At 33.3% G+C, this 24,413-nt stretch overlaps 1 protein-coding gene across 5 annotated transcripts; it reads left to right on the top strand.

Moving 5' to 3' along the window:
* The first annotated feature begins 12,348 nt into the window (after positions 1 to 12,348).
* Positions 12,349 to 22,544, top strand: LOC147388199 (uncharacterized). Of its 5 annotated transcripts, none has more exons than XM_086420841.1 (9): positions 12,349 to 12,529; positions 17,466 to 17,613; positions 18,102 to 18,190; positions 18,288 to 18,426; positions 20,040 to 20,114; positions 20,316 to 20,437; positions 20,526 to 20,601; positions 20,699 to 20,758; positions 21,995 to 22,544. In XM_086420841.1, the coding sequence occupies exons 2-9, from the start codon at positions 17,473 to 17,475 to the stop codon at positions 22,121 to 22,123; spliced, it is 831 nt and encodes a 276-aa protein (XP_086276967.1). In that variant the 5' UTR covers positions 12,349 to 12,529; positions 17,466 to 17,472; the 3' UTR covers positions 22,124 to 22,544. The 5 variants fall into 5 exon arrangements, with proteins under 5 accessions (XP_086276967.1, XP_086276965.1, XP_086276962.1 ...); XM_086420839.1 differs by having other exon boundaries at positions 12,350 to 12,529; positions 17,437 to 17,613; XM_086420836.1 differs by lacking the exon at positions 12,349 to 12,529 and adding an exon at positions 12,552 to 12,644 and having other exon boundaries at positions 17,437 to 17,613.
* Positions 22,545 to 24,413: the final 1,869 nt, after the last annotated feature.

Here is a 24,413-nt window from a genome sequence, read left to right as displayed (position 1 = left end):
TTGTTGAATTGCATTTGGACTAGAGCTAGGGCACCATAAATATCCTCTGTGAGGTCATTTATTATTGAACTATGTACCATGTCTAGTCCTAGGGGGGAGGTTGGGTGAATAGGATGAAATAAAAATGTCTTCTGATTATCAAAATTCACCTAGCTAGGAGTTTAATTTAATTATGTGATCACCTAGGTTCATTCACCAAATCCAATTTTTTTCTAGTTCTCTAGTTTGCAAATAAAATGAATTACACTTGGAATTTAGGCATTCAACACATGTCATTCTAGGCATTCAAAGCATTAAGTGTAAATGTTGCGGAAACGTAAATAAAACAAGAGATACAAGATTTATACTAGTTTAATAATTTGCCTATGTTCACTCCTAAGGCCACATTTGCAAAGGTCTTGGTGTTTACTAATTAAAGAGGTTTTTTGTTCAAATCAAACGATAAATGAACTTTTTTCCTAGGCTAAATCTCGTAATCTTCGAATTTGAGAAAGGCAACTCCTCACTCAAAAATTTTAGTTTTGTGTTTAGAAAACTCAGAATTTTGTCGCTTGTCTAGAGTCCTACTCAAGCAATTGTTAATTTGAAAAGGCAAAACTAAGAAACTCCTTTAGAAGATTTTGAAATTAAAAATAAAATTACAAGGACTCACTCAATATATAAGATTTGCCAATCGAGATCTTAAGTTCTTCAGGTCCTTGAGCTTCATTTCTTTCATCAATTTGTGTTCATTGCTCCAAGTAATGTACTAATGTGTGTAAGGTGATGGAAATATGAGTCAAGATGAATCAACTGATGGATCTTCCAATCAAGCTCTGGAATTCTTCAAGTCTTTATTTTCACTCTTTCCATTTTCTCAGTTTACTCATTTCTCCTTGAGTTTACCAATGTGTGTGTGCAAAGGAAGGTTTGATGGTGGGAATGGGATCAAATAAGAGGTCTAAAGAGGTTGAAGGCGGGTTCAACTAATGTTAAGCTCTCATGTAGGTTGAGGAATGTCCAAGGTATGTAGGAGGCTTGGGAGCTCAAATTCGCAAGTGTTGATCAAGCCCAAATGAAACCAATGCTTCAAATATATAGAAAATGTGTTGGGCAATAACTATCTACCTGTGGAACATAGATCAACTCGTCATTTAGATTGTTCAAACTTGTTTCAGGTATGTATTTGAAATTCTATCCAAGTCCTTCTAAGGCAAATTCATATGGATCTTAATAAACATGCCTTTATTTCTGTGCTTCATTTTCTAGTTTTTTTTACCTAAAATAAAGATTGTGATTAATGTGAATTTAGACTAAAATATCTCTATAGAATCTGAGAAATGTAACAAAGATCTAGACTTCATTGTATTTTGGAAATTTTCTTTATGCATTATGACTTATGAAAATCTAGCAAAAAAAAAAGAGAACCGCACCATTTTCTTTATAGAAGGAACATATTCATGTTTTTGTGTGGAAGAAACCTAATTGAGTAAAGACAAATCTAGCAAAAAAAAATAAAATAGACCTTATATTGGCATCCTAATCTTCTCAATCATTCACCTATTTTGTTTTTTTTAATTGGGGTGTAATAAGTAAAAGTTGGGGGTGCTAATAGTAGCTTTCTTGTAATATTATGACACTGGGGTAGTCACCATCTTGGTTGATGATGTTTTGAAAGATTGGATATTGATTGCCCTTTCAATAGTTATATTTCTTGAGTCAACAATTATTGGATTGAATATTATTGATTATGCAATCGGTACTTGTCTTGTGTTGAATTTCTTTGTAAAACCCCCACCTTTGTACCATTCTTAATGGTTTACATGTACATTTAAACTTTTTTTTTACAGCTTTTTGTGGTGTTGTCGTGTACAACTACTTGAACTTCAAGGAATCCCTTACATCTCAAGTTCCTATTGAAAGTATCCCCGAAGGAGCAGTAAAGGTCAGTTTTCTTTTTTATTTATATATTTCATTGAGTGTGTATTAGAAAATTCATCCAATAAATTGGTTCTTATTTCCACTCTTATTCTTGCTAATATCATACCCTCTACTAGTAAGAGGGCTTGTTGTTTTTTTACTGCTAAATATAAAATCTCTTCTTCTTTAAATAATGGTATTACCATAACCGACAAAACCCATCCAATAGTCCAATGCTTTGCATTATCGAATTTGGCAACCTTTGGTATAAAGGATCTCCTTTGTGATAATGTTATCGAATTTTGATTTTTTTTCTTTGGGTTCTCTTTGATTGTACACCAACTTTTAATTTTCATTAAAAGAGGGGCATAAACATATAGATTATACCCATTCACCTCACCTATATGGATTAAAAAACTTCTTGTACTATAATGTAGACATATATGTGCACGATCAATTACTATATAGTTGTTATAATTACTATTGTAATTGTTGTAGTTTCTAGATGGATAGAGATGAAGAATTGGATGATTCATTTTATGAAGATATTTTTCATTGTTGTCAAATTCGGAAAAAACTTGTTGGGGAATGGGATCGAAGGCGTCGTATGGCAGCACACGTGGTATGTCTTGTGGTTGCCAATTTGGTTAAATAGTCTGAGTATAAAAATTATGTGGATCGCTCTATAATGCCGAGCAATTTAGAAAGAGAATGTGTGAGACAAGAAATCATGAATGAACTTAAAACTAATGAAAAATGTCGTGATATTATACGTATGGAACCTGAAGATTTTGAAAATTTATGCAATCTGCTTCAAACTTTTTGTTGACTTATTCACACTTGACGAGCTACAGTTGAAGAGTAAGTTGCCAAATTTCTTCATATATTATCACAAAATGTAAGGAACCGTACCATTTCATTTTTTTCGTCGTTCTGGTGAAACTATAAGTCGTCATTTTCATCGTGTTCTATGAGCCATAATATCATTAGCTGAACTCTATCTTAAACAACCTGATGGATTAGAAGTTTCTCCAAAAATATTCAACAATAATAGATTCTACCCATACTTTAAGGTAAACATAATTATTACTTCCTTTTATATGAATTTCATTTAAATAGTAAAAATATTATTTTTGTAATAAAATTTGATATATTATATTAATATCAAGATTGCATAGATGCACTTGATGGAACACATATTCGTGTGAAAGTTTCTAATACAAATGCACCAAGATATCGTGAAAGGAATGAATATCCAACACAAAATGTATTGACAGCATGTACTTTTGACTTGAAATTCACATGTCTTACCTGGATGGGAAAGGACTGCATCAGATTCAAGGATAATTAAAAATACATTAACAAGAGAAGATAATTTAAAAATCCCTAACGGTAATTTATTTAACTATTAATATAAATTTCTTTTATCCAATTAAAAATACCATTGTAGTAATGATTTTTAATCTTAATAGGTTAATATTATCTTGTTGATGTTGGATATATGCTTAGGAGTGGGCTTATGGCACCTTACAGAGGTGTGCGTTATTATTTGAAAAAATATTCTACACATGTATCACAAAATCCTCAAGAGCTATTTAATCATCAACATGCATCCTTGCGCAATGCAATTGAAAGATGTTTCAGAGTATTGAAGAAAAGATTTTCTATTATAAGAAGTACGACACGCCCACTTATCCAATTGACACGCAATCAGAAATAATTTTAGCATGTTGTATTCTCCACAATTTCTTAATGGGTGTTGATCCTGAAGAGCGTCTTATTGTTGAAGTAGATAGAGAGATCATAAATGAGTCAAAATCTCAAGAAGATGTTTATTTTCAAGAGAATGATGATGAAGTCTCTAGACTAGGAACAATTTTAAGGGATAACATAACAATTACCATGTGGAGTGATTATGTACTGAATCAATTGTGATTCTTGATTTTTTTTCTTTACATGCAAAATTATAGCTGGATGATTGTATTGTAAGACTATATTCAATTGTTGATTTAAATTTTCACTAGGAACTTATTTGATATTGGATATATGTTTTAAATGTATTATCTTGTTTGCATAATAACTTACTATGTCACAAATTATGGCTTAATTAATATAGTTCTTTATTTTTGTATATATAATAGATGAGCAGGTCTTATAAAACAAAAAAACAAAAAAAAACAAACTTGAAAATGGAATGAGCAAATGAATGCGATTTTCATTGACGTATTTTTTCACCAGAACGGCAATGGAAACAGAGTTAATGGGACTTTCAAAACTACTGCATATGACCAAATTGTACTTGAATTGAATGAAAGACTTGAGTATAAATTTAATATACAACTCGTAAAGAATCGTATGAAAATAATTAAAAAGAACTTCAATGAGTGTTATGATATTTTCAAGGGTGGCCTGAGTGATTTTGCATGGAATCAAGGGACAAAGATGAAGGATGTTGAGCCTGAAATTTCGAAGGCATTAATTGAGGTTAAATTTTTTTACTAATTTAAACTATGTCACTTTAATTTGCTTATTAACATGCAATAATATTTTAAATTTTGATTTTCTGTATTGTTGTAGGCAAAACCTAAAGCAAAGAAATGGATGAATACACCTTTACCTCACTATGAAAAACTAACAAAGCTCTTTGAAAAGAATAGAGCAACAGGACAAGGTGCTGAAACAGTAATAAGAAAAGTGAAGCAATGGAATAATGATATGTAGACAGGTGGGGGGATGAAAGCGGGTAGGAGTGGTAAAACACTTATTGATGATATTGATCATATGGTGATAAATGATGACATTTGTTTAGAGGGTTTTGAAGGTTCATATGATATGCATGAAGATACTCGACCAACAAGACCTTATGAATCAGTTTCTAACAAGTCTGCAACTTCCTCACAATCCAAGAAGAGAAAGACATCATCTTCAACAGATTATTCGGGAATTGAGGATTCAATGAAAGAGATTGCATTTGTAATAAAAAAAGGAAATGAAATTTCTTAGAGAAGGAAATGATATTCTTAGAGGCGAAATTCGTGAAACAAATGAGATTCTTCAGAGGACTCGAGCATGTGTTTACTCAAAGGAGGATGTTTTCGAAGAGTTGTTAAGGTTAAAAATTGATTCAGACTTACTTGATTGTGCCTACTCTTTCCTCATCGAAAAATCAAGAAAAATGAGGGCATTTTTTGGTAACCCGGTTGATAAGCGTTTGCGATACTTGATGACAATGTTGAATAGTGCTAGAGATTCTTGATTCAGCACCTTTCAACAGGTGAGTTTTGTTTTGCAATGTCGCGGAAGATTCTTTTATATGAACTTAGTATGGTTGGTTCTTACTTGAATCTTTGCTTATTTGTATTGAATTTGTAGATGTAGATCTCAAAGGTGAGTATAACGAATCAGATCCATCTATTGTCCAAAAGAAGTGCTTTTGAGTTTGTTTTTTGTGTGCTTGTGGCGAGTCTTTTTAATTCGATTTGTTTTTCGTGTCAAGTGTCATGTGAACTTGGTTGGATTGGGGAAGGAAGGAGGGAGGGTATGTACGGTTATATATATATATATATAGGGTCCCGTTCAGCACCAAACATTTTAGCCAACCATTTTTGTGCTATATGGGTTAGAAGTTTTGGAATGGGCTGATTTTTGGTGAGGATGATCTCCTCAGTTTACAAGTTGAAAAATTGTGGACCGTCCATTTTTTGTAAACTATTTTTGATGGGGTTAGAAGTTTTGGAATGAGCTGATTTTTGGTGATGATGATTTCCTCACCGTAGAGATCATCCTCACCAAAAATCAGCCCATTCCAAAACTTCTAACTCATGTTTTGAAAAATGTTTTGCCAAAAAGTTAGCCATTGAACGGGACTCATATATATATATATATATATATGGTCCCGTTCAGCAACAAACATTATATATAACATTTTGGCAAAACATTTTTCAAAACATGGGTTAGAGGTTTTGGAATGGGCTGATTTTTGGTGAGGATGATCTCTACGGTGAGGAGATCATCTTAACCAAAAATCAGCCCATTCCAAAACTTCTAGCCCCATGTTTACAAGTTGAAAAATCGTGGACCGTCCATTTTTTGTAAACCATTTTTGATGGGGTTAGAAGTTTTGGAATAGGCTGATTTTTGGTGATGATGATCTCCTCATCGTAGAGATCATCCTCACCAAAAATCAGCCCATTCCAAAACCTCTAACCCATGTTTTGAAAAATGTTTTGCCAAAATGTTTGTTGCTGAACATTTCCCTATATATATATATGCTCCTGCTTTAACTTTTTTATAGGTAAATGCACTTGTTAGTTGAGTATCAGATGCAAATTTTTATTTGTAATTGATTGGATTTTAGGGTGTGAAGCATAGATGATAGAATTTCACATATGCCTTTGGGCTACAACATTTTTAAGTAACTACAATGACCAATATTGTTCTAATTTAGTTAGAATTGAGGCCTCTACTTTTCAGTTTCTGATTTAGTTTCAATTGCCATTTAGGGCATTTCCCATAGTATTGTGCTTCTTCTGTATTACATTATTTATGTCTTATGTTTGGATTCTATAGGTGTACTTGGCAGTGTTGCATGGAGACACAGAACCACTTAAATATCATTGTAGCCATTTGAACTCAACCAAACTAACCATTTTGAATATGTTGAACCAACTTTGCTGGACAATGACCAATACTGCGCTGACGTGGCAGAGAACTACATATTTTTTTTTCCTTGTTAGATTCAACACTACCTAACAAATGAACTTGAGAACATGTGAACACTTAGTTAGCACCAAATCATATCAGTTAGACACCACTGCCTTGATGATTTAGTTTGTACTGGTTAAATCGTGGCTAGTGATCTTGATGAACTTGGCTTTATACAATCTAGGATAATTCATTTGATGCAAGGTACTGGTCAAATATATTTACATACTAATGTTCTTTTTATTACTTTCTGAAATTGAGTAGTTACTTCAGTGGTTTTTGCACATCTCTTCACTATGATATTAATTTTTTTTTGTTCTTTTTTAATTTTCTAACTTTGGTTCTTGAACTTGCAAGGCTCATTTACTAAAACTTCAAATATCCTACATTGCATGAGCGTGTGTTATTATTAGTTTTCTTTGCATATGTCCAAACGAGCTCAAATTTTTTTTCTCTTACGAGAGTTATTTTAAAATTTCTTGATAAAATAGTAGTTTCTGATTTTGTGAATCCTAATTTTATCGCTCATCTCATCTCTCTTGGTAGTTGGTTTATGATAAAATGTCCTCAAACACAAACTGTCAATGGAGACCCATTCTCCTATGCATTCAAGTTAATTGTATCATGTTATCCTATCCTTTTTGTTACTATTCTTACATACCTGAACAAACACCTTAAGCTTTGTTATTGGTAATTAAAAAATCTTGACATCCGTTTAATGTTAATAGGCAAAGAATGTGAGACGGGCGTTTTTGGTTCTTGTGGGAGCTTGATAAGTCAAGCTAAACCCAAGTTAAGTCATTGGCTAGGTCTGACATAGAGGGTGGGGGGCAAACATTTAAATGCTTGGGCATGTGGTAAGGCATTTCATTAGCCATTGCTCCATGAGAAGATTACTTCTTAGGGCGTGGAGCAAGGCATTTCACTGGCCAAAGTCCTGAGATGAAATCCTCTTGAGCATATATTTTTTTTCTTCTAAATATTCCAAACTCATCAAAATCAAATTAAAATTGATTGAGTTACTTCTATGGTTTTATAACGCTTTACCTTGCAAAGTTTCTATTCCTCAAATAAAAACAAATTTTTGAGTGGAACAACTACTCTTAATTGAAAAACAAGCATATATTACTGCAGCAAATATTGATCCAAGTTCAACCTTTAAACGTCACTGATCCACTGAAACCAACAAATCTTGTAATCAATTTCAAGTTTCAACCATTTAAGGCCAAGACCTTTTCTTAGAATGGAATATTTATTTGATTATAATGTATTAAATCCAAAGGAACATGTGATGATTACTCGAGGGTGCCGAAGTAATAGTTTTGTTGTAATCATATCAAGTGGTTATGGGTTGTTAATAATTTATTTCAGATTATCAAATCTTCTCCAATATATTAAGGAAAGTTACATTTTTATTTATTTATTTTTATTTCAATAATTTGAATCCATCTCAACAATTTGAATTTAACGTTTTATAATTGGGTTAAGATCTGGTGACCAATGGAAAAAACACATGATCCAAACCATTTAAATATAAAATCCAATGGTTGAAATTTATCCTCAAGATAAGTGTCTTTGTTATGTGTGTTAGTAGGATACTTATAAACCTCAATTGTTGGATTTCGCATTTAAATGATCAGGATCATATGTTCCCTCATGAATCATTCGAAAGTGTAACTAGAAATCCCTCTCTAATATAAGGGATTTCTACGTGTTCCCTTAGGACACTTGTTAATAAAATCCTTATATTAAAGAGATTCTATTGCCACACCAACTTTTGCTTAGGATGTTCTTGGTAAAAGTGGGTGTGGCAATAGAAACTCTCACTTATAAGCATTCAAACGAAAGGTACCCCTCAAACTGATATGGAATGTTTGGTTGTTTATATTTTGTATCATTGTATAAGTAGAATTTTATTTTTTAGACTATGAAGTGTATAATAGTCATTTGACAATAATAATTTCTCTTCTCTTCTCTTCTCTTATGAATCCTAATCAAACAGAAGAAATCGGACTTTTTCTCTCTCTTCTCTTTCAATCCAAACAGGATGAAGAGAAATTAGTCTTCTCTTCCCTTCCATTCCCTTCTTTTAATGAGTTTCTCTTCCCTTCCCTTCTCTCAATCCATACACATCATTAGAGTGTAAAATAAGAATATAGACCACACAAGGCAGTTCTATAATAATGACCACAAGATCTGCCAACCTCTAGCCTATTGTCTGAAGTAATTGTGGAATCTAATTCAATTTTTAGCTCAATCAGATAAGGATATTCCCTAAAGCTTGGAAGTATAAAGCCCTCTCAATACTTCTTGGATTATCCTGCTAATAACTATGTTTTTTTTTTTTTATCTCTTCTAGTGTCACTAGAAACACTGTTGGTTCTTTTGCTTAACAAAGGATGATATGATGGATGAATATTTAATTCAATCATGAATATGTAAATAATAAACACACCCAAAGACATTAGGTTGCACCACAAAAGTAGCATGACCAAAGCGCAGAAGGAACGATTAATAAGGAAGGATTGAAGCAAGACAGACAGACCAAAACATTTGAAGAACCTGCATGCTAAAGCGAGGTGCACACTCAACCCAAGAAGGTGACAAATTTCTCATAGCCTCTCCATTTGGTTGAGGAGTAGCATAGGAAGTTTGATGAACAATCTCATGCTTAAGAAAATATGATCATAGACCATCATCTAGATATTCTCCCCATTATCTAAGTGGTGGATTTTTAACTTTTATTTCAAATTGGGTACACCATTTTTTGAAAAATCTTAAAGATGGAAAATACGTTGGTCTACATAAGATATACCCAAGTGTATCCATTTGTTATCATCAACGAATGTTACAATCTAGGGAAGACCAAACAGAGAGGTAACTGGGGATGGTCCCCAAACATCTAAAGAAAATGGGTTTCCCAAAAATCTAATTTCCCTTAAGAAACCCAAATCCTAAAAAAATTAAATAAAATTGATACAAAAAAAATCTGAAATTTACTTAAATAACAAAACTATAATCAAGTAGACCCTAAAATTGATATAAATTTTTTTTTTTGAAATTTGCATGTTTATAGCGTTAGAAAAATCAAACCAAAAATCCCGTTTGATTCAGTTGTTTGTTGAGAGAGAAGAGACAAAGTCGAACTCCTGCTCCATAAGAGATGTGTGAGAGAGAGAGAGAGAGAGATCCGTGCGAGATCGAGACCGAACAACTGTGCGCAGCTGTGTGAGATGCTTCTCGACACAGAAGAGAAGAAAATAAATAGAGAGAGAGACCGTGAGATAGAGAGAGAGGGGTGTGCAACAGAGCTTCTGTGAGATCGAGAGGTGTGAGAAAGGTTTTTTGTCGATGGAGAGAATAGAGACGAGGGGTAGGGGCAAAATCGTATTTTCACATGAACCGTTTATTCGGTGATAAATTCTCCCACAAACGCGAAAAAAAAAACGATTTATATCTGCTTCTCGTATTTGTATTTTAAAACGTAATTTCAAAACACACTTTTTTATCGAACAGTGATTTCGATCTTAATCACAGTTTTTCAGTGCAAACAATCTGTGTTTTGAAATGAAAACAAACACCACCTAAGCTTTCAATATCACTATAGAATCTGAAGATATCAGTGGCGGTTTAGAACCACCTCCCACACTACAATAATCACTGGCAAAATCATTAATGATGGTTTCTTTGCACGTCTACAAAAGTGGCGTTGACAATTCTAATAGCGTTCAACTCACAGAAGTTTTAAAACCACCCCTAATGTTCTTGATTTCCAAGCAGTTTTTAGCCACATAATGGCGGTTATTTGCAACCACGAATTTCAATCATTGACGGTCCGTAAAAGTTGTTAATTCTTTTAGAGGCGTTATAAACTTTCGTTAATACCATTAAATATATTTTTAAATAAAATTAAATGCTAGTGCTGACAGTTTTAAACTGCCATTATCTCGTTAATTTGTCTTTTAACATCAAATTAAATGTCATTGTTGGTGGTTAAAACCCGTCATCAACTTTATTTAAAAAAGAAAAAAAATTATATAATTTTGCTTTCATGAAGATTTATCAAGCGTCAAGCTCGAAAATTGAAATTATTGAGGCTCAATGTTTTAATGTTGAGCCTGACATTTTTAAAAGGTTGAGGTTCAACGTTTTATTCTTGAAAAGATTTCGACTATACAATGTCAAATATATCTTTTCGAAGCATTCAAAATGTATATATTATAATGGCAAAATAGATACTCAAATCAAATGTTATAGTTAAATTAGAAGGTGTCATGTACAAACGCACATATCAAAAGGACTTATTTGTAATTTAAAATATTGATTAAAGGGTTTTGAAGATTAGATAATAAACAAGATAATTTTTGTAATTTTGAAAACTAAGTAACGTGATTCAAAGTCGTGAGTTGCAATTTTCTTGGATTTTTACCAAAATGACCTTGATTATATTAAATTGTAATATAAAAGTGAGGGCATTTATGGTCGCTCAAATTTTGGTGTTGAACCACTTCTACTCTACCTTCTCTCATTCTACTAGCAAAGATATTTACAATTATAAGTGCGTTGTTATCCCTTCATTATTCATTGTCATAAATCGTTCAAACATATCAACTGTTACATATATCTAAATCTTTGAAACTATGAGTATATCATTCTTCATTCGTGAATCACCACCACAAATCGCCAGAATGGATCACAATCTCCATTGAAAAACTTAGGTAGGTTAAAAGAGGTGAGAAAGGGAGTGGGAGTTGGATATCTGAATTAGTTCACTTTCTCTTAATCTGGATTCGACCAAGCATCAATTGCTTGATTGGGTATGAGTCAAATAATTTTGGACTATTTAATATTTTTCCACTATACTTCTTTCCTAATTTGTATACTATTCTATTTTATCATTATAAACCTTTTATTCTATAATCATTGATGTTGTATTAAAGTAGTATAAAATAATATTTTGAAAAATCAAAAAAATATAATTTTCAAAGCAATATATCATTCAAATCTAGATAGACATAGGAAAAGATCTGTATCTAACTCGGATTTGAATTGGATCAAGGGACATTAGATCAAATCATATTCAACTCATTTTTTATTCGAATTTACTTTAAGGGTCTAAATTGAGATTTCATATAAAATCTAAGCCATTTTAAACCTGACCTCATTCATCTCTTTCTTATTATCTCAAATAACCTAAATGATGAGTCCCCCCCCCCCCCCCTTAAAGCAAAAAATAAAATAAAAATAAAAATAAATCAAACCTCTATAATAAATTACTTTTATCTATTGAACCTCTTATTCAATAGATAATTTTCAAACTCTCCTTTATTCATCACCTTCTGCTTCAAAAATCTTATCTTGTTTTTGAGATTTAAAGAAGATAAAATCTTAAGGGTAAAGAGTGGGGAAAAGAATTTAGTTGAAAATATTTTGGGAAAGAAAAATTCAAAAAGGATCTTTTGTTACAAGTTGAAGATGAAGGCATTTAGGTAATTTTTATTAATCTATTAATGAAGACTGAGGTCAAGGGGCATGTCATCAGTTTGAAAACAGAGGGTATCTCACATTTCAACAATATTTGAGTGGTGTGTCTCTTATTATTATTGCTTTGGGTTGAAGATTCATAACGGACTCCACTGAGGTCAAGGGTCATGTCATTAGTTTGAAAAAAGGGGTATCTCAAATATTCAACTAAAAGTTGAGGGGTGTGTCTTTTATTATTATTGCTTTAGGTTGAAGATTCATAACGGATTCCACATGATCATGATTCGTGACATGTGTAGTTGTCTCCCTCTCTCTCACTCTCTTCATGTGTTGGTTGGTTTGTTTGGTTTCATGGATGATGTGTGAAGATCACTTTGGGAGAGGTGTTTTTCTTAATTGGGTTCCGAGTTTCCTTGCGTATTCTCCATCTTTGGCCATATAGGTATTTTGCTTAATTTCTTCTTCTTCTTCTTCTTCTTCTTCTTCTTCTTTATTTTATTTTAAATAAAGGTTTTTAATCTGTTCATGCATTGCTTTCTAGTTTTCAATGAAAAATGGTAGGTATTTCAATTGAATAATCTTATTGAGATAAATTATGTTTTGTAGAGAGCTTGGTGTCTGAAATTTCTGCATCTTTGTTTATTTTTGATTGGTGAACCCTTCAGGTTTCCCTTAACTGAATTCTTGGTCAGGTCCCATAGTGTCCTGTTTCCATTTGATAAAATTTCCATATGGGATTTCCACCCACAGTTTTTTTTTTAAGTCTTTCATTTTAAATTATCTGAAATTTCTTTCAATGGTGGACAAGTCTCATCAGATTTAGAGTGTATCTGTTTTGAAAGGCAACAATTGAGGATTTTAAGTTCTTTCATGTTTAAATGTTTCGTTGACACATGTACTTTTAGCAACATTTTTCTTTCTTAGTGATTAGTAGTCTCATTTAAATGTTTTGGTTGATTATTAAAAATGGCATCAATCCTCAAACAAATCTTTTTTTTTTAATTAGCAAGCAAGTTAGTGGTTAGTAATTAGTAGGTGAAGGCGGGTTTTGAACCTAAATCGTGGTATCAACACTCACAGACTTAAACCAACTAAGCAAGCTAGCACATTTTCAAACAAGTAATCATAATGATAAATTATTTGTTATGTTTTCAAAAATCAATTTTGAAAAAAATTAAAAATTTAAAGCAGGTAAGAATAACCTAAAATATACTAGGTGTAAATGATCTCGCTGAAGGATTGGAAACATAAGAGCTGGGTCATCATCCCCCCTAAGTCCTATAAAACATCATAAAAAATACTATAATTTATTTATTCTTGTTTGTTGTCTCCTCAAAATACTAGGTTGTGAGTGTGACTCTATGAAAAATTCATTTTCCTTTAGGAGTTCTCTTTTTGTCTAAACAGAAAATCATTCTTCCTTCAATTTGATGTGATGATTCAAATATCACAGGCTGGAGAGAACTTTCATAAAAATAATATAATTTGGAGAGTATGTTGAAAGGAATTAGCATATTTTACTGAAGGTTTTAGCTCATGTGTTCTTATGGAGTTTGATAGTTTTTTTTTTTTCTACTTTTCCATTGAATGCTAGTTAAATTCTTATGCATCCAAATGAGTGCTCAACATTTACTAAAGGCAATGATATGGCTATTAGAAGCAATCCTTAATTTTAGTTTTTTATTTTTCTTTCTTGGATGTAATGTTTCATTTTTTTTTTTTTTTTAAGTTAACTCTATCAATTAGACTCTCTTTCTTTTATTTTAGTTATTTATTTTTTAAATAAAGCTAGATGTTCTATATTCATCCTTTGTTGTGGGCAAGGCTTCCTGTTTGATATTATTGGAAAAATGTTGGGAGGCTAATGGAAATCAGGGGATGCACCAAGCTCCAACAAAAACTTTACTTTGCCATCATCAAAATAATAATAATAATAATAATAATAATAATAAAAAGTTGCAACCTTCAACTTCCTTGGATCCTTGGGTTATGGTAGGGAATGTAGTTTATAGTTTGTTTTTAGAGGTTTTCGTTGTTGTTGTTCAACCAAAGACATGCTTTTCTAATGTTAGACTGGCCAGTGATTTTGATAGGTTATGCTAGAGATGAATGTGCAATGGGTTTTCTATTGGGGAAGATAGCTGACATGTCCTCTCTGGTCAGCTCTGATAATGCTTTGTATGCTTTACTCGTTGTGACCCCTCCCATCCAGTCCAGCTATTGGATCGCTCGGAAAGGAATGTTTTGAGAATGGGTAATTTAAATTTCAAATCTTCTCTAAACCCAGTTCGATAAGTACCAATTAGGTTGTACTTGAACTAACAGATCTGGTGCTTCTAATAGGGTTAGGGTGATACCAAATGGAGAACCCCATAAGGCTTGGTTATAAAGTTCCCAAACGAGCTTCCCAAAATATAAGAACTGTCTCAAGTAATAATCTTGAAAAAAATACCTCTTGTGTCTTGTATTTAAGACATCGTAAAACTCTTAATAATCTTGGGAAAAAAAATATCCTATTAAGAAATTAGGAGTTTAGGATAGAGGAAGAAAAACACTTTTCTTTAAATGTCAGGGGCATGGGGAGTAATGCCTAAAGAATGGTTGTGAAGTCTTTAATTAGGTCAATATTGATAAATCCAAGCCTTGAGGAACTACAAAAAACCAAATCACAAAAATTTAAGAAAAGTATCCCATATGAGCTATGGGATATTTCAAATTTTCCTTTGTTTAGAGGCAAGGAGACACACTAACCTGTTTTATTTTGAATAATAGTGTAAGCTCTTGGAAGAATGTTATCTTGAGAATAAATAAAGGCAGATTGCCCTTTGGTGGGTCGAAGATTTATCATCTTCAATTTGTTAATTATTTCTTTTATTTATGGATGCCTTTAATAGCTAACTTAGAGTTTTGCAAGGTCTGTTGTGTTGTTGTGAATCTATCACAGGCCTAGGGGTAAAGTTTAAATGAGAGCATGTTGTTTGGAGTTGGTGAATTAAGAAATTAGAGAAGTTATGCTCAGGTGCTTAGATATAAATTGGTTGGTTCCCAACCTAATACTTAGATCTGCTCTTTGGGGAAAACATTAGATCCAATATTATATGGAATCCAAAAATTTAAAGGTTATCAAAGATCATCGTCTTGGAAGATTAGATACCTGTGAAAAGGGGATAGGATAAAGATTTAAAGTCTTGTCTTGAGACAAGGTTTCGGTTAGGAGAAAAATGATGGTATATACCAAATCATTCCCGAATTATGTTTCAAAATGTTCCAACAAAATATTCTGAAATGGAACAAATCTTTTAACCATGGGTAAGATAACCTCGTTAATGAATTGTTTTGCGTGCAGCTTGACATTCTTTATTTCTTTGCTTTCCTTGTCCGAGTCAGTGAGAAAAGTATATGAGTTTTTGGTGGAATGACAATGAGGGTTTTGCATTAAAATGACCTCATAGGATGGTTATTTTTTTTTCTCTCAGATTGAAAGGTGTGTTGGGCATAAGGACATTTTAAATAATGAACAAGCTCTCTTTAGAGAAAGGTTATGGGGATCCATAAAGGAGCAAGAAATCTTGGGAAAAAATTGTAAATGAAAATTTGGGTGTGGTAGTCTAAAGCATGACTCAAGTAGAAGCAGAGGTCTGCATGGTTGTGGGTTTGGGGAGGTATTTAAAATGGAATGAAAGATTTTGATTGCGCCACTATGGTGAGGTTGTAAAATCTAAGCGTGGTAATACCATAGACTTGGGATCAAAATCCCACCTCCACAAACCTATAAAAAGAAAAGAAGATTTAGGAAAATATTTAAGGTTGGGAATGGGAGTGGAATTTGGTTTTGGATATGAATTGGAGATGATCCTTTGAAGAACTAATTTCCTAAGCTATTCCTTCTATCTTATAAGAAATATCAAGTTTTCCAAATATTTTATGATTTGTTTGAGGACAACATATCTTGGAATCTTGGCTTCAGAAGAAATCTGAATGTATACAAACTGGACTCCTCAACGAGGTTGCTTGCAATCATTACTTATAGCTCTATATCCCTTGGGAATAAGGATAATCTAATGTGGAGGATGGGAAGTGATGGTAATTTCTCATTCAGGACCTTTTATTACCTTGTTAAATCATTCTCATAATTTTAGTTTCCTATGACCTTTCTTTTGGGGATTGAAAGTCACATAAAAAAGTAGTGGTTTTTGTTTGTTGTGCTAATTTATTCAATTTCTTAATGATTGATCATTAATTTCTCTTAAGCGTATTTACATGGACTATTTGGTATGTGTAAGGTTAGGTCAATCATCTCGTTATTTATTGTAAACATGCTTATGAAATTTGGTAACATTTATTTTCTCTATTCCATATATTGGCCTTGTTTGAATCTTGGGCGACTTATGCCTTCAATTCTAGAGGTGTTATTTTGCAGAGGATGTTTCAATTTACTGTGTGCTAGAGTATCTAGAAGGAGCAGAATGGAAGAACCTTCCAGGAGATTGCGGAGAGTCTTAATTTGGAGGTTAAGGAAAACCTCTTTCTCTCGTCTGAGGTCTATCTCGGGAGTTCAAGCGGACAATCTTTGAGGATTGTGTTTTGGTGGGAGTTGGCCATATAGGAGGAGAGTGGATATGGAGTTCACTTTGCTGAATAAATTTACAAAAATAATAATAATGATAATAATAATAAATATGTGGACATGTGCTTCTGGAATATTACATGATTGAAGTGTATTGATCAAATTTAAAGACATTTTTTACAGAGCAACTGTTAAACCACCTATTATTCCTTATGGAGCTGAATGCTGGTTATCAATCAAGTGAGAAACAACATGTTCTTAGAATAAACATAACATAGATGGCAATATTGAGATGAATGAGAGGTAAGACTAGTAAAGATCAAACAGAAATGAGTATGCTGACAAGAATCTTGGATTTGAGGACTAGGTACATAGATGACAAGATGTAAATGAGCCTCATTATTATAATATTTGCTTGGGTTATGGATGGAAGCCTTGTTTACCTCAATTAACTTTTTTATATCTTTTCTATAAACCGTGGTTTCCCAAATTTCTCTTCTTTATGTATGTTTGTACTTACAAAAAACAAATATTTTTTTCTGGATTTATTGAGGTCACTACTATTGATTTAATAAATTTCATTGACCTTAGCATTTGTCGGATGTATACCAGTGGTATTTCTGATATTTTTTATTTAGTTTTGGACTACACAAGATACAAATAAACATGGCACATTTGCTTGTACAAATTCTTTAGGATGTAACATAATTTCTTATTTTAAAATTTAATTTTCATTTAGGTATGTAATCTGGTTTTGAGTTTACGATATATTTTTTTCTTAGTTCGCTGATTTGGGATATGGACTCAATAGAGATGCTATGAGGCCAGTCCCTAAGGAAGCTGTTATGGAGATCACATCTTATCAAAACAAGGCTGAGGTGCTGCTTAGGGACTATTTACTAGCAGATCCTTTTATCCCATACACTTCTGTCCTTGGTGGCATTTTGGCTTGCAAGATGGTATGTTCTCATATTTTCCTTTATGAAATTCATTTGTATGATAGGGCTCATCTATAGATTGTGAATGCTGACTAAGATTGGACCTCATTTACCCTCCATGAAATCACATTCGTATCTGACAGTCCATCTTCTAAGAATTTTCATATGTTGTAGTTGCATGTTGGACATAAGGCAATAGTTTGCAAACCATAATTTATTCAAATATGTTGTTTTCACTTTGCATATTGTTTGTATGATTTTATTATATAAAATCTTATACATTATTTCTGTATTTGAAAAAAAAAAAATCTCTCTCAACATGTGAAATTAGTTGCACATATGTGCCAATGTATTGGATTTGCTGGGATCAATGTGTCTGATACCAACACACATACCAATGTCCTTGTTACTAAGTTTACCTCTTTTTCCTCTGCTAAGAATAGTTTTGGTAGTTTGGGGGTTCTTGGTTGACTCTCATCTGTTTTATTGGATGTTTTTTACTCTCCCAGGCTTATCATCTCACACAGTCGATTAGTTCATTTTATTTTAAGACCTATGCTGGCCTTACAAAAAGCCAGCAAATTGACTGGAACAATCGGTGAGTATCCATCCATATGCAATTTTTTCCATCCTTTTTTTTTTTTCATTTTGACAATTTTATTTCCTTGGTATATCATATTTTACTATTTGTGCAGGGGTATATCTACTCTTCATGCCATTTTTATCACATCTATGGCATTTTACTTGGTGTTCTTCTCAGAACTCTTTTCTGATCACCAACTTGCCAGGCTTGTTTCATTCCGAAGTTCACAACTTTCTACCTTTGCATTGGGGGTAGGTTTTTTTCATTTTCTCTATAGTTCTTACATGATTTCAATATATCTTCTGGCACTATTTTTTCATTTCTGTCTTAAGCTTTAGCTCAATTTTATCATCTTTGAGTGTGATTTATCTTTTTTGTTGGGTTGAGCCATTCTCTTTTTAGGTTTAGAAATCAGAAAGAAAGAATATTTTTTTCCAATGTTCTTTATTGGAAACTTATACTTTTTATTTATGTCAAGCACCCCATCATTGAAGGGACAGCATAGTTTTATTTTAGTTCAAGTAAAACACCAATAAAATGAGCCTATTTTTTTTTTCCATGGTTTATTACTACCTTAGTTAATAACTAAAGTATCCTTGTGGTTCTTGTGATTCATTTATGATATATGAAAAATGAAACAAGTTAGACACAACATTCATTTTTTAATTTATGGGCCTGCTAAGCCAAAAATCAAGGTTAGGAGCAACTTGTTATTGAATCAGGTCAAGAAAGAAATAAAGTTTTGAAACATACCCTACAAGCCTACTGTAGATATTAGTTGGCAATTTCCATTAGTAGCCTTGCCCGCTGTTAACTTATTATTGGGAAGGCAAGCATTGGTCAAGATGCTAGCATGGCCCACAGCAACCACTTAGTTACCAAGGATGAAGGAAGGAGACTAGTCTCCCTACATTTGTTGCTCCCGGCTTCAATGTTGAGGGAGTTGGACAGGATGTCACTTCTTGAGGACTGACTAAGAGAGTGGAAGGTCCCGAGAATACGTCCACCATTGGCACCACTGCGACGGCAGGGGTACGATTGGCAACGGTAGAAGGGCCACCATGTCCTCTTTTGGTGAATGAGCAGAGTGGGTTCTCAAATGTGAAGGTCGGGTGTTGAACAATGATGGGTAGCAATGTTTTTTTTTTATAACCAATGGGTAGCAATGTTAAATTGTTAATGGGTAGCTCAACGATCCAAGTTGAAACAGAGTGGTGTGCTTAGAGGAAGAGAAAAATCGACAATGAAATAAATGAAATATGATTGATAAAATCTAGTCCCAGATGGATGACCAAGAGGAAAGCCACTTTGAAGGGAATTTTCTAGCCCCAAATGCTGGAAGCTTGGGAAGTCAGCAATATGTGAATGTTGGAAGGGTGGTAAAAAGATTTAACTAAAAAAACCCTATCTTGACTACTACAAATACAAATGTTCTCATCATAAGAGAAATTGGAGTGTTAGAGACGCATCTAATAAGTTTGGTTAATGAATCAAGTTCCCAATGATTTACATTTCTCCTAAAACTGAAGTCTCGAGATAACCACGATCATTCCTTCCCATAAAATCCTGAATGGAAATTTTTGTTTATTTGAAATAGATAATAAATTGGCAAACTAAAATCTAAAAACCCAACTGAATTTGTTGTCATTACACATACACAATAGAGATATCAAGAAAGCACCCATTAGAGTGCCACTACTTGATGATATTTTTATCCACTATTCCACAAGATGCACACCATCCCCCTCCTTCCATATTTAAGTGATCATAATTTGATTCATTTTTCTATTTCATTAATGTTGCCTCCCTTCTGTATTTAGTTTCAAGGAGTCTTATATGTATCATACACAATGATTTATGGCAGGTTTCTGTTGGGTACTTCATTGCAGACATTGGGATGATACTTTGGTTTTATCCTTCTCTTGGTGGAATGGAATATGTAAGTACATTATCTACTTGAATGGTTGACAAGCAAGCTTAACATGGGCATCCCCTCATGTTGGAGCATAGTTTTAAACTTTTAATACATGAGCATGTATTCGGCATGTTGGACGCTTGGTGATTCATGCAGATTGGTCATTGGTGCTCTCGGCTAGGAACAGCTCAAGCATGAAATTTGATAATAACATCCATGTTTCAGGTTCTCCATCATCTTCTATCCCTAATAGCGGTAGCATACTCCATGTTGTCTGGAGAGGGGCAGCTTTACACTTACATGGTTCTCATATCAGAGACGACGACAATGTGGATCAATTTGAGATGGTAGCTTTGGATAAATTATATGCACTTTAACTCTAATGTGGCTTTAATTTATTGCCTCGACTTTGATTCATCTTTTGGGCTTCTGAAGGTATCTTGACACTGCTGGATTGAAGAGGTCTACTGTTTATCTCGTTAATGGGATTGTGATATTCTTCACTTGGCTGGTGAGTTAAATAATTTTTTTCCCTGTAATTCATGTTAATGAAGGAGCCTACTTAGTGGATAATGCATATACTTACTCAAATGAATTATGGCATGCAGGTTGCAAGGGTTCTCTTGTTTGTATACCTTTTTTACCTTGTCTACTTGCAATATGATCAGGTATGTTCTCAGTTTTAAATTGTCGACTTGTCTGGAGCATAAATGAGAGTTGACTCCTCTAACCAGATATTAATGGTCAAAATTTTTTGACCACCTTAACCCCTTTCTACATGGAAAGTTTTGACAGACTAGTCTTCCGCCACATTTTTATTTTTTATCCTTCGAATTCTCCAAAAAAAAAAAAAAATTTTGAAGTAGTGTTCATATCCGATTTCACTCTCTCCATCCACATTTTTTTGGGTCTTTTTCTTACTCTGCCCTTACACTAATATCATGGGACGTGTTCGGGGGACATCTAGAACTGACAAATGTTTTTACACAACCACTCATATGCCATCCATTTTTTCAATGTTTTCTACAACACTGTCAGATGTCGTTTGATCTTGTACAATGAATGGCGTCCGAGAGATGTAAAAATAGTTGTCACCCGTAGATGTCCCTGGAATATGAGCCTAATATCATAATGTTAAATTTCCACATATTTCTATCCGATACATTTCACATAGTACTGGTATTTGGTATTGACCCATGCTTGGATTGTCCAGTGGAATTTGTCACCTTTAGAAGCCCTTGGTTCTACCCATGCCAAAGAAACCTCCAGTGACGCGGGGGACAACATATGTTGAAATATTTCCATTTCCACAAGACCTGACATGAAATTTGACCAACTAATTCTTTTTGTATACTAGAAGGTGGCATTTCCAAATGCACATGTATGAGAAGGGCTTATTTGTAATTTATAATATTTATTAAAGGATTGTCGAACATTTCAGAGTAGAAAGGATATTTTTGTAATTTTGAAAACTAACCAACGTGATGGCAGGGTCGTGCTTTACAATTTTTGTTTTTACCAAAATGAACCTGATTATATTAAATATAAATATAAAAGTAGGGGCATTTATAACCACTCAAATTTTGATGCAATTCTACTATACCTTCTCTCATTACAATAGTAAAGATAATTCAGTCGAAATAACTAAAATATTTTGGTGAATTGTAAATTCAATTAAATAAACAATTTCTGGTATAAAAATGCATGATTTTAGTAGAAATATTTTGATAATAGTAAAAAATTTCAACAAAATTATAAAATTGTATTAATCTCTATGCTGATCGAAATATTTCCCTTATATATTAACCGAAATATACATAGAAACCAACATTCAATACTTTTGTGATCACTATTGCTAAACAAGCATCATCATACTCATCGATTCTTTTTCTCACGTATTGCAGATTCAGCGGATGCACACATTTGGTTTTCTTTTGGTGTTTGTGGTGCCATTTGTGTTGGCTGTCATGAATTTAATGTGGTTCGGAAAGATAGTCAAGGGATTGAAGAAGGCATTATCAAAAAGGCTGTGAGGCCCTTTCTCATCATATCAGCATGCTCTCAATTTGTGGTGGTTGGTGTTGAGAATTCTTCTCTGATCTTTTCTTGTATAGATTCTTGAGTGAAAAAGAAGCTAACTGTTTAGCTTATAAACCATGGTTTTTAATTCCATGGGAATCAAAATGTTGTAAATGAGTCCAAGCCCATGAAGGCATTCTGTTTAGAAATATTCTTTCATAACTTTGAAACAAACAACTTGAGCCCGTTGATCAGCTCTGTTCCACGAGGATAAGAATCAAGCTATACGACTTAATTTTTTCCAGAAAATTGGAAAATTTCTGGGGGGGCTTTGATGTTGATGATGATGTAGAATTTATATACTTGATGGCTCCTGGCTACAAGCCAAAAGTGATCTGTAAGTGTAGTTATGTTAATGCAAATTATGTTACAGTATGCTTTCATATGGCTTATGTTTGCTAGTGTCTTAGATAGAATGTTTTAACTGAGATGGTCTTGATTGAAACAATCCCAATAAAATAGGGGCACCCCCCCTTTTAATGAGGGTGTCCATGGACTATTGAAAACTTAAGTTTTACCATGATTAGAGCACTCAACCTATGTCGACATGTCTCCAAAAGAATTTTTGGCTTGTGTCGACATGTTCATGTTGACATTGTTTAGTCAATGATGACATGAACATGTTGACAAGACAAAAAGGAGGTGCTGAAATATATCCTAAATCTTAGAAATAAGTTTGCGGGTGCCCTTACTAAGATGGTTGCCCTTGCTAAGAAAGGGGTGCCTTTAACATGGGCCATAAAATATTTTGGCTAAGACATTCTGAGATGAGAAGAAACATTAAACATGTTTTTTATTCTTTTTTAAATGAATAAGCTGGACCTTATTGAATTTAACATCCTCAAAGCATACAAACCAAGTTCGGATTTGGCAATTATTTGGTGGGTGTCAGTTATTTGGATTAATCTAGTAGAGTTGTGGAAAATTTTTGTTGGTGTAAGCCAAGAAAAATTGGGTGGAAGACTAGACTAAAGATCACCAATTTTTATTTTTTTTATTTTTCAGAACTAGGCGAGTATTCAAAATAATCAATAATATTGTTTGAAAAACCAAAAATAGGCCTTTTCAGTGAATTTATCTCCAATTTTTGACAAAAATTGAACAATGGGTCCAAGGCCATGGTTTCAGAAAAACAACGTTTATTTGGGTAATGGGTTAACAAATCTTTAATTGGGATTAGACATGTTTGCAGAAAAATAACTATGATTTGGGTTGATCTAATGGCTCAAATTACATAGTTTAAGAAATTGTATTGTCTTCCCCCATTTCACTATCTTATTAGTCCCATATGGACATTGTTTGACGACTAAAGTTTTTCTCATTTTACAGTCTAGTTGGTTGAATGGAAGATTGCTTATTTATATGTCGGTATTATTGTTGCTTATTTTTGTGCACTTCAACTAGGGCTGTCAATTGGGCTTTTAGCCCGTTAATTCCAATTCATCCATCCTAAAAACAGGTTAACTGGTTTGGAAAAAGCAAGTTTTAGGGCCTTTAAGTTCGATTAATTCTGGGTTGGGCTAGGACTAATAGACCCTAAGCCTTACTCTCTCTCTCTCTCTCTCTCTCAAGAGATTCAAACATTGTGCCAAACATTTTTTCAATGTATAGGCTAGAAATTTGAGAATGGACTGATTTTTTGTGAGGATGATCTCTATGATGAGGAGAACATCCTCACTAAAAACCAGCCTATTCTGAAATTTCTAACCCTATCAAAAGTGGTTTACAAAAAATAGACAGTCCATGATTCTTTAACTTGTAAACTAGAGTTAGAAGTTTCAGAATGAGCTGATTATTGGTGACGATGATCTCTTCACCATAGAGATCATCCTCACAAAATCTCATTTCATTATGAAACCTATAACCCCTATTTTGAAAAGTGTTTGGCACAATTGGCTTTCTTTAGGGCCTTCAAACGCTTCCCATATATATGGATTAGGGTCTGTATACTCATAAAGCTACAACATGTTTTGTCTTATATTGGCAAAAAGGTTCGGATTGGACTGATTTTTTGTGAGGATGATCACTTTGGTGAGGAGATCATCTTTGTCAAAAATCAACTCATTCTAAAACTTCTAGCCCCATGTTTACAAGTTGAAGAATTTTGGACTGTCCATTTTTTGTAAACCACTTTTAATGGGGTTATACCTTTTGAAATGGACTGATTTTTTGCAAGGATGATCCCCTCACCATAAAGATCATTCTCACAAAAAAATCTGCCCATTCTGAATCTTTTTGCCCATA

The sequence above is a fragment of the Akebia trifoliata genome, chromosome 13 (assembly GCF_017979445.1).
Source record: "Akebia trifoliata isolate Shusen 1 chromosome 13, ASM1797944v1, whole genome shotgun sequence".
NCBI classification, from domain to species: domain Eukaryota; kingdom Viridiplantae; phylum Streptophyta; class Magnoliopsida; order Ranunculales; family Lardizabalaceae; genus Akebia; species Akebia trifoliata.
The sequence above is the reverse complement of the archived record's forward strand: the minus strand, read 5'-3'. Positions and strand labels throughout refer to the sequence as shown.